This window comes from Phaeodactylum tricornutum, chromosome 21 (genome assembly GCF_000150955.2).
Source record: "Phaeodactylum tricornutum CCAP 1055/1 chromosome 21, whole genome shotgun sequence".
NCBI classification, from domain to species: Eukaryota; Bacillariophyta; class Bacillariophyceae; order Surirellales; family Neidiaceae; genus Phaeodactylum; species Phaeodactylum tricornutum.
The window spans coordinates 581,102-595,014 of NC_011689.1; the positions used below are offsets into that span (position 1 = coordinate 581,102).

The following is a 13,913-nucleotide window of genomic DNA, read 5'->3' on the forward strand; positions in this document are numbered from 1 at the left end:
GGAGAATCGAACTGTAAACGTGTGAAAAACAATGAAGGTTAACAACAGTGAGCGAACGACCGAAAATGCCCCAGGTTCTTTGCTGTGAGAAAAAAAGCAAAACTTGCTCGAGTTTTTTCGTCGCGGTGTATTTCTCTCGCTGTCAGTCACGCAATTTCGTGTTCGCAGACAACGGATCGGAACGCAAAACTGTACGGACAAATCTCTACGGTATTCTACGGTGACGGCATTCCTGCTCGACTCCGTGTTTGGTTCTGGCGTGGTAACTGTCAATTGAAACGGAAGTACAAGGGACAGTAAGCACAACCGTAACGTGGGCAACGACTGCCACTGGAAGGGTGAACAGACGGTAGGTCGTGCCGAGCTTCGTGGATGACGACATACACAGACCGGTTGCTCACACCGGAAATTGAACAGTTGTGGCGACTCATGTTATATTTACCTCTGTTGCATCATACCCACAAAAAAGACTTGGATAATCCCAATAGGTAGTCGTGTGTATTATCCTCTTTGGTTGCCCTAGATCTGAAAATGCAATCCCCCATTGACCTTACCATATTGCCTCTTATTTGAGGGGAACAACGAACACTAGTTACTACAGAGAAACAAGAAAGGATAAGATTAACAGAGATAAATGAAGCTTTCATTATACATTTACAGTTAGCAGTGTCATTGATATGCTGTGGTGCATATCCGTCAACTGCAACTACTTGTAGCTCTTATTGAAGAGCAAGTCGATGACTGGCTATTGCTTGGCGTAGACTCGTTCCAGCCTTGGTTTGAAGCTCCTCTTCGGAGGCGGCATTGTAAACATGAAAGACTTGGCAAACTTGGCAAAGTTAAAATACCCTAATGTCACTCTTGCCAACATGGACCAATGGAATATATGGTTGTTGAGCTGTCCGGAGTGACATGCAAGGCGTCACATTGGGTGCAGGCCAATACGCGAGGGCCTGGGCCACCTTTACGCTGGATTGGTTCTCCATATTGTTCCCAACTTGGCCTGAGACGGCAGGGTCACCAAAGCACGGCAAGAGTTTTACTCTATTTGACAGCACTCTCCCACCATTCAGCATCTTTGCGGTCAACCTCATTTGTCATCCCAATTTGGACCTTGCACCCTGCGAGCGCTCGCAGTCTCCCGTTGCAGCCTCTATTTCCTCCGTGTCAATTCTACAGGATTGCAGCAGCCGTCGGACTTACAGTTCACAAGATTTCGCTCTCGAAATTGATCCAGTTTGTGTTCACTTGTAATAAATGCTTGTATGGACATCCTTGAGGACAATTTTTTTTACAAATGCTTGTTGTTTTGTCAAGTATGCTGCTCTGGTCAAGATTCCGCCCCGGATACAGTTAAAAAAGCTGGTGGCATTTTTTGATCCATATCCACGTCACATGTTGACTTTTAGAAAAGGAAGCAGATCGCAAGTGCTTGTATTACCTCACGAGAAGCCACATATTATTTGATGCATCAGACTGTCGCAAACGTTTGATATGTCGTGACACGAAATGGGAAGACTTTAAGTTTCCCGATGTAATTTTTTCGAAATCCTGCTTCTAAAATGTCGATTACCATATGATAAAAATATTTCACTCTCTTTGTTTCCCACACAATTTTGGTCTGGTCGTCTATTTTTTTGGTAGCATGAGTGCCGTTCGTCGATCCGATGAAATAAATAGTGCCTATGTCCTGGAGCATGCGACTTCGTTCAGGTGCACGTTGGAACACGCTCGGTAATGATTGATGCTTCCTTCAGGAACAGTTCTCAATTGAATAGTCGGATTTGTTTGCTATTTCCAACGAAACGATTTTTTTGCTTAACCACGATCCTCTTTTGGGAAATGAAAAAGGATATCCAGGCTCCAGAGAATACGCTGGAACCTTGTTTGAGCACACAGGAGCACTGTGCAAATTGCTCTCAATCTTTCTGGTAGACTTGAAACAGAGCAAGCCTCCCTTGACTTGCTCTCCGTGCGTTACACAAAACGAAACAATGTCACTGTCAGGTATCGTTTGCTCCCGCGCGAAATGGTTTTTGCTATCCATTGCTCTTCCTACATTAGGTTTGGGTCTGAACAAGACTGCCTTTTCCTACAATAAGAAAGACGAGTATTCTCCCGACAACTGGTATAGGCTAGACATTGCAGGAAACGTCTGCCGAGGGCCACGCAATAGTCCTATAGCTTTGGAGTCCACGCCCTGCGATGCGTACGAAGGCTATGGACTCTATGTGAGTATACAAAAGCTGGAGTGAGGAGTAGGTCAAAGGTGTCGATCACCGCGGATTCAGGTAGAACTGCCTCTGTTCCACCTTGGTTGGTCAACGACTGTGGATGTTTGGCACAGCTTGACTCCATCTGTTTCTCACATTCTGAATTCTACTGTATGCCTTTTTTCTGTACTTTCTCCTTTGTTTCTGATAGTCTGGAACGTGCACCCTCAATGACCTTGACTTCCAGTTGACCGAACTCGGTGTGAAGATCAAATACCCCAAGGATGGATCTTGCGACATCAACACGCTTACAGTTCCAGGTGTATCGGGTAACTTTCGTCTATTGGAGGTTACCATTCACGGAGGTTCCGAGCACAGCATTGACGGCAATTTCTCGGGAGCCGAAATTCAGCTCGTCCACGAGAAGATAAATAGCCAAGAGGGACATCTGGCTGTCTTGGCCATTTTGGTAGAGCCTGAAGGTCCCAAAGACAACTTATTCTTTGGAACGCTGTTGGACGAATGGCGGGCAGTCCGCGCCGACTCCACCGCTTCTTGTGCAAAGGCCGGCTACGACGTACCCACGTTGTATTGGTTGGCTTCCGGGACTCCAGTCAACACCCGTCACAGCTACGTCCGCTCGTACTTCACCTCACCACGTTTCAACGCTTATTCACTACTTCCTACCAATACTTCATTCTACCGGTACTATGGAGGCCTCACGACACCTCCCTGTTCAGAGATTGTGTGGTGGAGTGTGGCGGACACAGTGATGCGCATTTCTACCGGCCAATACGCCGAGCTGATGACAATGATCACGACGGGATACGTCAATGTGACGGACGAAGCAGGGTGTGAACCGTGGAGTGTGGCGTCGCCCAGTGGCTCGACCAGCCGGCCGCTTCAAGCCCGAAATGGTCGTCCCGTTGACCGCATTTGTCCCGTCTAAGGAAGTGTCTTTGCGAACGCAAAAAGAGGAGTTTTTGGTGAGGGAATAAAGAGTGGTGATGGAGTGGGGAGAATGCAAAATAAAAAAGAAAATGAGGGAACGACATGTTTTTGCTTATTGTCTGGCTAATACAATGAGTTACAAAGGGACTGTTTACGGCCAAGGTAGTTGTGGTGTGTCTCACCCAACGGTAATCCAAATTGTAGCCCCCCGAGTCTCTCCTCCCTTTTGTTTTCTACACTAAAGCGGGAGCCCCTTTCGGAACATTCACTGAGCGAAACGCCAGGAAGGATTTGCCCAACGAGAAGGGGAAAGGCTGGTGTCCAAACCGCCGCAACGGTAGATGTAGACTCAACATCGCAACGAAGCCGCCGACTTTAGCGTTAGTCGCGAAGGGGCCACGATACGTACACTCCGTGATGGCACGGCTCTACAGGATGTGGCGCTGTAATCCCGTACGAGCAGTAGAGTAACGTTTAGTTTTTGTTATTCCTTTACGCTACGAGTCGTTTTGGATGCGGTATCCCGGTTGTCCCGCACGTACCAATACCACACAGGCACACTCTGGTTTACTTGGAGCGTTTGTATATCTTGTTGAGAAAGAGGACAAAGACTTGTTTGGGCACCGCATGGACTTGTTCCAGTTGGGCTTGAATCTGCGCGTAGGAGTCTTCTTCGTAGGCGTGAAAGACTTCAACCAGTTGGAGTTCTCGGTAGAGACTCTTGACGGTTTCGACTTTCTGGTCGTCGCTTTGTCCGTAGTGGTTCTGGAGGACGTCCCGTTGGGCAGGGGTGCAGCGCGCGAGGGCCTGTACTACGAGCCAGCTGCACTTGTTGTCCTGAATATCGGTTCCGACTTTGCCAATGACGGCGGGGTCGCCAAAGCAGTCCAAGTAATCGTCCTGAATTTGGAAGTACTCGCCCATGAGGCAGCATATCGTGCGGGCCTGGGCCAAGGCGGGGGCGTCCGTGACGCCGCTGAGGATCATGCCCATGGCGACGGGCAGGTAGAAGCTGTAAAAGGCGGTCTTGTACTTGACGATTTGCTGATAACGTGTGAGCGTGAATCGGTCCAAATCCACGTGGTGGGGTTGATCGTGGTGCTGCGGTGGTTGGGAGGTGAGATCGAGCAACTGTCCGAGTTCGGTCTTGTGCGTGACGTCGAGCATGAGCTCGAGGAGATGTAGATAGAACGGTTCGTGTCCAAAGTGTCGACGAAGGATGGCAAAGACGAAACTCTCCAGGAGGAAGGAGTCGTTGATGGCTACGAGTTGAACGTCGGGGAGTTTGTACCAACAGGGTTGTCCCCGACGAGTTTGTGAATCGTCCATGACGTCGTCCGCTACAAGAAAGAAGGCTTGGAGGAATTCAATGGCCCAACCGAGGACGGCGGCCCGCGCCGTTTCGGTAGGGGTCAAGGTGGCTTTACCCAGCAGGACGCGGTAAACGTCAATGACGGTGGTGCCGCGATTGAGCTTCCCGCCGGGGACGTTGTAGTCCATCATGCGCCGGAGGTAGTCGATCGCCTCGGGCTGCATTTCGTTGGCGTCTCGCATGTCCTGGAGGAGTTCGTCCCGCAAGGTCGGGTAGAGGGCCTGAAAGGCGAGCTTGTCGTCGTCGCCGGCGGCTTCGATTTCGGCCAGCGGGTACGTGGGACTGTGCGGGAGGGAACTACTACGGTTGTTGCTCGTCATGGCTCGTGTACATTTACGTTGGTGTCAATACTACTACTGCTACTACTCCTACTGGTACGATGGAAGCGTGGGAGAGTTGGACGAGATACCGGTACTGCAGTGTCATTGTCCGCAAACAATGGCGTGTGAGTACCACCGGTAGGGACAAGTGATGCTCGGCCAGGAACGTCCGCACACCAACCGACCGACGACGTGTCGTGTCGTGCGTAGCTCGCCCTACCCTACCCTAATCTACCGACCATCACACTGCCGATGGCGGATTGGACCGCATCCGCCGAGACTCGGGTACCTACCTAATCGGTAGAATCCGTACTTTGGTACACTCTGGGATTGGTTGTTCCCGGACTGTGTGATCTACCGTGCAACACCAACGACCGTAAGTCGACGGTATCTGTACCCCTACTAGGTATTAGCCTCCAACCTTATTGTAGGTTGCTTTCCGGTCGCGTTCGGAAAGCCGAAAACCTCACGCCACGTTTGGAGTTGGACCTGGGACCATGGAATTGCACCAACGGTAACGAAAGTTCGATCGACAACACAGTACACACATTCCTCAATGTTGTCTGTAACACGACGTGATCGATCCTGATCTCTCGTCGGTCCTCCGACTTTGTCACGACAAACAACAGACCAATTCATCAACTACAATCCAGCTATCTGCAGAGCTGCACCTACACACACACACACACACACACACACATATCCCTTAACCGACATGGAGGAGGAGCTCCAAGCCTTACGCGAACAATTGGCGAGGCAGGAGGAAGAATGCTTCGACTTGCACGCGACCGTGGCGACCATTCAAGCCGAAGCCACGCATCAGGTACAGCAGGTTCAGGAAACGACGACGCAAACGGTACGCTCGCTACAAGAACAACTACGGCGTGCACAGCACGAAGCCAACCTTGCCCGATCGCAACGGAAATCGCAGTCCACAGGAGCATCCGCGATTGCACCACAACAACACGTACAACAAAACAACAACAACAACGCGTCACGGTATCTCCAGAAAACCATACGCTCGTACCGGGACCCACATTGGCATTGTCAATCGAATCTGCGCGACCAACCAACACAACCTTGCCCGTAGAGTCCTCGGAGACGACTAGCCCTCCCGAGGCATCGCTTTCAACGACAGTCTCCACAGCGTTTGCCTCCGGACTCGACCTCGCCCGCCACTTGCTACAAACCAACGATCCGTCCCCTCTGTATCAAACCACACGCGATCACCATCCACCCCCACAAGCGGCTGCCAACAACACTGCAGCTACAACCATACCCACCGCAATTCCGAACACTAACAATTCCAACACATCATCCAACAACACCAACGCTATAACAAACGATCCAATCCATCGATTTCTCACTTCCTTGACGACGGCACAACCCGACTACGACATTACCGAATTACAACTCGTATTGCTATTAGTCGAGCGCTGTTGTGCAGTGGATGTAGTTATGGCACCGTCAGCGACAGAAGCATCCACAACTACTCCTGTCACCTCTCCTGATCCCGCTACTACCGTTACCACACTCGTCACCCAGTGGAACTGGTTACGGAGGACTCTGGGGTACTGCTCGTTGGATACACGACGCGCACTCTGGTGGGCCATGCACACTGCTACCACTACTCAACCATCACTACCACCGCAACGACGGCGTCGCCGTACATCGTCCAGCATTCGAATCGCATCGCGCAGCCACGACCACATTTTATCCCTGTCGACGGTCCCCCGAGACACAACGACAACCATTACCCTTGTACAACAAAAGCTTTGCCACGCCTTTCGAAAACGTCTACTCACCTGGACTATGCCTACCAGCGAAAACAGCAATTATGCAACGGCACATACCGAGATGCTTTGGAACGCCTTGGCGGTGACGTGCTTACAGATTCTCCACTTGTTGCTTTCCAGCGATACCGTTGTTGTCGACCGAATAGGTACGGATGCCCGCAACGACGACAGGGACACCGAACTCACAATCAGCAACACTGACAACAACTCCATCGACCAGGCCTGGATGACCGAATGGGTGACATCCTTGACGAGCGTCTTTCAGACCAACGTCGACACCTGGCTACAACAGACACACCCTACCGCACCCCGACGATTCATCACACACCATACCGAAGACGACACGGTCGATGAGAAAACCGCCGCCAAAGGCACAAAAACTTCCACAGCTGCGTCCAAGTGGACACCCGACGCGACGGTGATGGCGTGGATGGCGGAAGCCCTACATGTATTTCGCGTGGCTGTTTTACCGAACCTTGATCGACTACAATCAGAGGTAGCGCCAAACCAGGTACGGTGGGAGCGCGTCTGGTTGGCCACGACCTTGGATCTAACGCAATATGTACTGCTACCCCAATCCGAACTGTTTTGGACCGCCCCAATTACGCTGGAAGTCGCGCACTTGTGGATCGCCTTTTGGGACACGGTTTCGGATGGCCCTCAACTGTTGCGAACCTTACTAGCCACGTCCGCCTCCACACACACAAAGTGGCATCGTGGTCCCTCGGCTATTGGCTTGGCGGTGCAGTTCCTGCACGACATTGTTGTGGCGCAGCACTTGGCCGATCATTTGGCCACATCCGTCCCCATTTACGTGCCGTGGAATGCGTTGCGGGATACGTGGATTCGGTTCGTCTACGCCATGTTGCGATTTATAGAAGCTCAACGCACACGATCGGATTCGACTGCCACGTGCTTGACCTTGACCGCCATTGTGGCGGAACGCCCTGACGAACTCAAGTCGGCGCTCGCTTTATTATTGACGGTAGACGGGTATGACGACGAGGACGAGGAACCAAAGTGGACGAGTGCCTGTCGTGTGAATGTCGACATCCAAGCCTTGTTGCAGCGGGTCCTGGATGAACTGGATGCGGATGAAAACGATCTCATGGATTGGGCGGGAATGCTGGACGCGTGTTTTCCCGCACCGACGCCACATGACGCTGCCCAGACGGCTGCCGGTGACAATGGCGGCAGCCACGACAAGGAGGACGATGATGCCATGACGAACGTGTAATTACTACAGGCAGTTGTGGGTATGTGTACAAATAAAGAATGGAAGCTTTTGGCAAAGTGTCTTTACAGTTAGTTGTGAGCCAAGACAGCAAACATGGGTACACAGATAACAGTAAGCAACAGCAACAACAACCATCAAAAAGGCACTTTGCGGGTGGCCTCGCCAAGGACATTGCTTCTAGTCCATAGTCGAGTCGGCTTTCGTCGCCGTCGATGGGCTGGATTTCTGGGACGGACGAGGAATTGTAGGACTGTTTCGAGTGAGCGACTCGGGGGGAGAGAAAAAGAAAAAGATGACGTTTCGGCTCCACCTCTCAGACTGGCCCACATTTTGGTACAACATGAGTATAGGACGCGGGGCATTGACAGTGAAAGAAATTGCAATATTTTGGCAGCGGAGTTTTACAGTGAGAAGGAATCGTTGGGGCTGTCACCGAAGGGAAGTATTGGTGCCGGGTAGGGATCGTTGTGGTTGTGGGTGTAATTGCTGTGTTTGACTCTCGCCTACTTTGGATACCAGCGTAACGGAATTGTCAAGGTGTAGGAATGTACGTCGACGCACGAACCAGGAAAGGAGCCAGACTGCCGCGAGGAGAAAGATCCATCCGGAGACGGTACGTGACACTCGCCGACAGGCCGTGCGTCGTTCGCGTTTCCGTCGTTGTATTTGCTGTGCCCGCAATGCTACGTGGTAAGGATCACCACTATAGGATCGCGTGTGACTGGCGGCACGTTGATTGGAAGACAACGCGGCACAGGACTCCGCCATGGACGACGACGAGAGGATGGGGAGTGTCGCGACGCCGGGCGCGGCATGCGACGACACGGATTCATCCCGTGCCTGATGTGATGGTGGAGGCCGTCGGCGGGTGACGGCCGATACGGCACTGGATGTTGCCTGCAAAGCGTGCGTCAGAAACCTCATTTCGGAAGAAGAAAACGGGGCGGACACAAGCGGCGTGCCGTGTCCTTCCTCATGGTCGCTCTGTGTCGAATCTGACAGGGAAAGTCCCACTAACGGTCTCATTTTCGGGCGACTCTTCTGAGAGATGGGAACCAAACCCAACTGGGGGTGACAGACACACCAACAGACAGACACACACACAATCCAACAATCAATATCGAACAAACCAACAAAAACCAACAAACCAAAGGATTCCACAAAATGATTAACTGTAAACCCGAGTTGGACAAAGAGTTTTTCGATAGACGAGACTATCCGTTACTACAGCAGCCATAAACCAGAAACCAGCAAATAGCAAACACTTACAGTTAGCTATAGAGCCAACAACGGGAATGACCCAGGTTGTATAGATGCTACATTGGCTGCATGCCAGTGCACGGTCTGTGGGTGCCGTACCGGTGCTGGTCAATCCATTCCGTTCAATTTACCCTTATCTAGTCAAATGCCAAGCCAAACGTAGCGAGAACTGGTATGAAAGCGTTCCCTAGACGCATGGCCGCCCACCAGAGATGGTATCACTCCCATTCACAGTCAAATGTATCGGTACCATTAGATAGTATCCCACGAGACACGACCGTACGGAATACTATCGTCCGGGAGACTCCATTCGGTACAAGACGCGACGAATTGCTGCGCAACGTACTTGTCTTGTCCGTCCAGTGGTGCTTCCGCAACGTGTAGTACGTTGCCGTCACAGATGCCTCCGTATTCGGGCAACACGCTGCAAAAGTGCAGGACCGCCAGCCCTTGCGTCGGGGCGATTTGGACGGAATCAGCCTCGTCGCGATACTCCCAATCCCACGCACTCCCGTCCACGCGTGCGTGCGTGTCCAACGGTGTCGGGTTTCGGTAGAAACTGCCACCGTCCCGACTTTGGTGGAGACCAATATTGGGAAAAGTCGTATATCCAGAACCGTGCACGGTGTTGAGATAGACAAAGCAGGTCAAGAGAGTGTTGTGGTTCGGCTGATTCCGCGCGGGGTAACATCCGCGGGTTGGTCGGGATTCGTCGCCAAAGAAATCCCGTTCCTGCACCCACCCTCGCGTGACGGGAGCCTCTTCGGTGGGCCACGCATCCGTGTGTTTCGAAAAGACTTGTCCCGGTCGGTATTTGGAAATTTTGAGGGGTTGCAGTTGTGCCATGTCCGACACACCGGTGAGGGTTTGCAGCTTCGTCCGCAGTGTGGGGACTTCGTCGTTCACGCACACGACGCCGGACGAAGTTCGTTCCACCGCACCTCCACCAAATTGGGGACGCAAGGTGCCCGTGTCGGCCTTGCGGCGTAAGCGAGCGCACTCGTCGGCGGTCAAGAAATCGTGCACCAGAAAGAGAAAGGGCTCTTCGTGAATCAGTTGCAACCCGGGGTAATCGGTACGGATTTTCGCAAAGTAAGGATTGGCGAGATACTTGTCCAACGGTAGATCCGGATAGGCCGGGTTGATTGTGCGATGGGTTGTGGTGGCTGGAGTAGGCAGTGTTCGTGTGGCCGTAGCGGCATCCGCAAGGCGTGCACGACCATAGGGACTGTGAGGCAATCGGCAACGAGTCGGATTGGGTGCCGCCAAACGTGAGAATCCACTCGTTTCGGGGACGAAATAGAGGAAAACAGAAAGAAATGACAATTTTGGCATGTTGGTTGGAAACTTCCCCTTTGTACGTGTACGTGAGTCACATTCGAGCAACAGAAAGAGTCTTCACAAAAGATACCACTCGCTGAAACTGGTTGCCGCCGACGCGGGGGCTTCCGTCCCCAGACACGGATGGATGTGTCGGACGGATTGATTGTGTCTGCTGCGAACATAGCATACGTACGTACGTAGGCAGGTTTAGGACTCGGATTGACGGTGAGGATCGAAAATTCGATCGATCGGAATGCAGTCACGTCGTTCGTCAATATCCGGGTACTCGGAAAGGACGGAATGTGACTGTGGTGAGCGGTCTTTCCAGTCCCCCCCTCTCTCATTGGATGTGAGTCCCGTACGACACGTCCAACCGACAACGACCCGAACCAGCGCAATCCCAGAGAAGAAACCGACGCAACTTTTTGGGGGTAGACCAGACGACCAGAAAACTCCCGTGGCAAACATTTGGACCAAGCATCGGTCCAGAAGGTGTGTTCTGTTACAGTTACAGTAACAGTTATTACCCCTAACTTCTCTAGTATTGATCCGCCATTGCCTTACCGTAACAACCTCTGCAGGTGGATAGGTGTGTGTTTGTGTGGGTCTGTATCTACTACCTTCAAGGGGAACCAAGAGCGTCGGGTGTCTCGTTCACTGTACGCCCCCCGATTGACTTATTGTGAGCGAAGATCTATCTCGACATCTCGACAATTTCGGTAGTTGCTATCCGAGCGCACGATCGTAGAGCAATTTTCCGTCATGGGTGGATCCCAGGCCTTACGCAAACTGTCTCCGGAAGTGGTACGGGAACTCCGTAGGCACGTGAGTCCCCGACCGTTACCGTCGCCCTTTGCCGCCTCCGCTGCGCCGCCAGCCAAGAATAGCAGTTTGCAAAAAGTACTCTACGGGTGTATCGCCTTGACTGCAACGGCAGCGTCTTTCCCACTCGTCGCCTACTGGTGGGTGGGTGACGGATTGGTCGAAAAGGACGATCCCCTCACGACGGCTCAGAATCGACGTGGGGCCTTTCTTAATTCCGGTAGTCGCGACGTGGGCAAGGATCCCAATTGGGATTTTCGCAACGGGGTATATACCGGCCAACTGTCGGGATACGCGGCCATATCGGAAGACGGAAAAGCCAAGTCTTTGCCTCCACAGTATCTGGCGTTGCCGACGTCCGAGACGAAATCGCACGAGCAGAATTTGGAAGACTTTGCTAAGGGCAAACGTAAAATTGATGGCCGACCAATCGAACGATAAATGCGTACGGTAGATTTATTCTTTTCAATGCTTCAATATTTTCTAAATAGTAGAGCGAGTGGCTGTGCCGAAACAGGACACTGGGACAGTGTCTAACGGTAAAGCCTAGAGTGTCTTACTTTAGACCAAATCATTCTTGAGTACGGCACGGAAGCGAATCGATCCATCACGGACCTTCTCCAACGCTTCTTTCGCGTGACTGTGGGGGAACTCTTCAATGATGGGCTTGATTCCATTCTCCGCGGAGAACTTGAGCATCAGAGCACTGTCAACTTTACCACCGACCAGCGATCCCGACACGGTCAGGCGGTTCTGGATCAATCCGAATGCGTTAAACTTGAGGTCTTCGCCGGGGACACCGCATAGATGAATGATGCCGTACGGCTTCATCAAACTCATGAGGTTGCCAATGTCCACAAAGCCACCAGCCGTGGTAATGAGCAAAATGTCCAAAGTACCGGCAGCACCGGCAAAGGCCTCTTCGCTCGTCGTGTCCACCAACGAAGTCGCACCCAGCTCTTTGGCAAAGTCCGTTTTCGACGTTCCGCGCGAAAACGCCACCGTTGTCGCACCCATCTTGGACGCGTACTGCAGGGCCAAATGGCCCAGTCCACCAATACCCATGACACCGATCGTCTTGCCCGTCGCGTCGAGACTATCTCCGAGTGCGTGGTGCAGCGGCTCAAAGACCGTCACACCCGCACACATGAGCGGTCCCACGTACTTTTCTTCCAATCCTTCCGGGACAACGAACAGCTTGCGAGCGTCCGTACGCATGTAGGAACCAAACCCACCGTAGTGACGGTGCTCACCAGTCTCGTCCGACGTGTTGCCCATGTACGTGAGTGTCTTGGAGGCACACAAGTTGTCGACGCCGCTTTCGCACTGGTCGCACGTCAAACAGGATTGGGCTACGCATCCCAAACACACGGCATCGCCGACCTTCAGATTCGTCACGGCGGACCCAACGTTGATGACGTGTCCGACGATCTCGTGACCCGGCACCAACGGGTACACGGACATGCCCCAGTCGTTGTCGATCATGTGCACATCGCTGTGGCAAACACCGTTGTAGGTGATGACAATGTCGGCGTCCGTGGCCGCCAAGGGCTTGACGGAATACGTGAGCGGAGAAGGGTCAGCCTTGGCTTCGGCAAAGCCCATGGCTTGAATTTCGTCAGGAATGGCAGGAGGCATGGTGATGAAGTGATGCGAACGTTGGTGGAGTTGGTATTGTAGGTTTGATCTTGATCCGTGAATTCGTTGTGTGGAAATGCTTTTATTTGCACGCAACAGAGGAGAAAAAAATTGTGAGTAACCGTAAAAACTTATTTTACGTCGCGTCTCGGTTCTTCTACGACTGATGTGGTTTTTTCTATGGTGCTGGTCCATGGGACGACTTTTGCAGTGTTCGTTCGTCCTCTAGCGCTATTAGTACAACCGGATGACGAAAAATGGTTTTTTCGGAGGGTCGGAGAAATAGCAAGGGTGTTCCTTCGGCTTCTTGGAAGATCCAGGAGCGATCTCCTCACGGGAAGGGGATGACGTCTTCTTATAGCGTCGGAATAACGCAAATCCGGGTTTATTTTCAAAATGCTACGACATGCATAGATGCCACTTCCAGCGAAAAGCAGTACATATACGTTGGTAGCTAAATGATAATTGTAACTGTAAACAACAGTCCTTGTAGTTTTGCAGTTAGAGCCGTGGCTGAGATAACGAACCATTTACCCTGTTGGAAGAAAAAGTAATGGACTCGATGTTCCAACCCTCTCCTGGACTTTTGACTGTACGTCCTGGAACTCTCTCTGTTGCTTGACAGTGAGCAAAGATACCTTGACTGTGAAAGACCGCCCGACTTCGACTTTAACTACCAGAAAGTGGTATTACCATACATTTATATTGAAAGGAGGCCCGCTCGGCAAGTAATCGTTTACAGTTAGCTTTCCGTCGTGTTGACTGTTACTTCCTACAACACTGCAAGAATTGACAGTGAGCGTTGCAATGCCGCTCCGGAGGATCCGCCAAGGGAACAGTTACGGAATCACGGTCAATACGGCACGTCGGAGAGGAATCATCCATTCACTGTCAACGTCGACCAGATCCCAAATCGCCTATTTTCAAAGCAACGAACATCGCTCCACAACCTTTTCCGGATTACGATGTTTGACCTCGACG

General features: G+C 51.9%; 6 protein-coding genes across 6 annotated transcripts; 3 read left to right on the plus strand and 3 right to left on the minus strand.

Moving 5' to 3' along the window:
• The first annotated feature begins 1,912 nt into the window (after window positions 1-1,912).
• PHATRDRAFT_55029 (predicted protein) lies at window positions 1,913-3,328 on the plus strand. The gene is made up of 2 exons (XM_002183864.1): window positions 1,913-2,231; window positions 2,425-3,328. The coding sequence occupies exons 1-2, from the start codon at window positions 1,995-1,997 to the stop codon at window positions 3,160-3,162; spliced, it is 975 nt and encodes a 324-aa protein (XP_002183900.1). The 5' UTR covers window positions 1,913-1,994; the 3' UTR covers window positions 3,163-3,328.
• A 287-nt stretch (window positions 3,329-3,615) lies between these two features.
• Window positions 3,616-4,962, minus strand: PHATRDRAFT_49325 (predicted protein; the record flags this gene model as incomplete). The annotated part of the gene is made up of 2 exons (XM_002183988.1): window positions 3,616-4,694; window positions 4,894-4,962. 2 exons carry the CDS (start codon window positions 4,960-4,962, stop codon window positions 3,732-3,734), a joined length of 1,032 nt encoding a protein of 343 aa, XP_002184024.1. The 3' UTR covers window positions 3,616-3,731.
• Window positions 4,963-6,310: 1,348 nt separating this feature from the next.
• Window positions 6,311-7,889, plus strand: PHATRDRAFT_49326 (predicted protein; the record flags this gene model as incomplete). Its single annotated transcript, XM_002183865.1, has 1 exon — window positions 6,311-7,889. Exon 1 carries the CDS (start codon window positions 6,315-6,317, stop codon window positions 7,887-7,889), a length of 1,575 nt encoding a protein of 524 aa, XP_002183901.1. The 5' UTR covers window positions 6,311-6,314.
• Window positions 7,890-9,208: 1,319 nt separating this feature from the next.
• PHATRDRAFT_49327 (predicted protein) lies at window positions 9,209-10,542 on the minus strand. Its single transcript, XM_002183989.1, has one exon. It carries the CDS (start codon window positions 10,482-10,484, stop codon window positions 9,402-9,404), a length of 1,083 nt encoding a protein of 360 aa, XP_002184025.1. The 5' UTR covers window positions 10,485-10,542; the 3' UTR covers window positions 9,209-9,401.
• A 660-nt stretch (window positions 10,543-11,202) lies between these two features.
• Window positions 11,203-11,735, plus strand: PHATRDRAFT_49328 (predicted protein; the record flags this gene model as incomplete). The annotated part of the gene is made up of 1 exon (XM_002183866.1): window positions 11,203-11,735. The coding sequence occupies exon 1, from the start codon at window positions 11,235-11,237 to the stop codon at window positions 11,733-11,735; it is 501 nt and encodes a 166-aa protein (XP_002183902.1). The 5' UTR covers window positions 11,203-11,234.
• Window positions 11,736-11,754: 19 nt separating this feature from the next.
• PHATRDRAFT_30246 (predicted protein) lies at window positions 11,755-13,098 on the minus strand. Its single transcript, XM_002183990.1, has one exon. The coding sequence runs from the start codon at window positions 12,930-12,932 to the stop codon at window positions 11,856-11,858; it is 1,077 nt and encodes a 358-aa protein (XP_002184026.1). The 5' UTR covers window positions 12,933-13,098; the 3' UTR covers window positions 11,755-11,855.
• Between the last annotated feature and the right edge of the window lie 815 nt (window positions 13,099-13,913).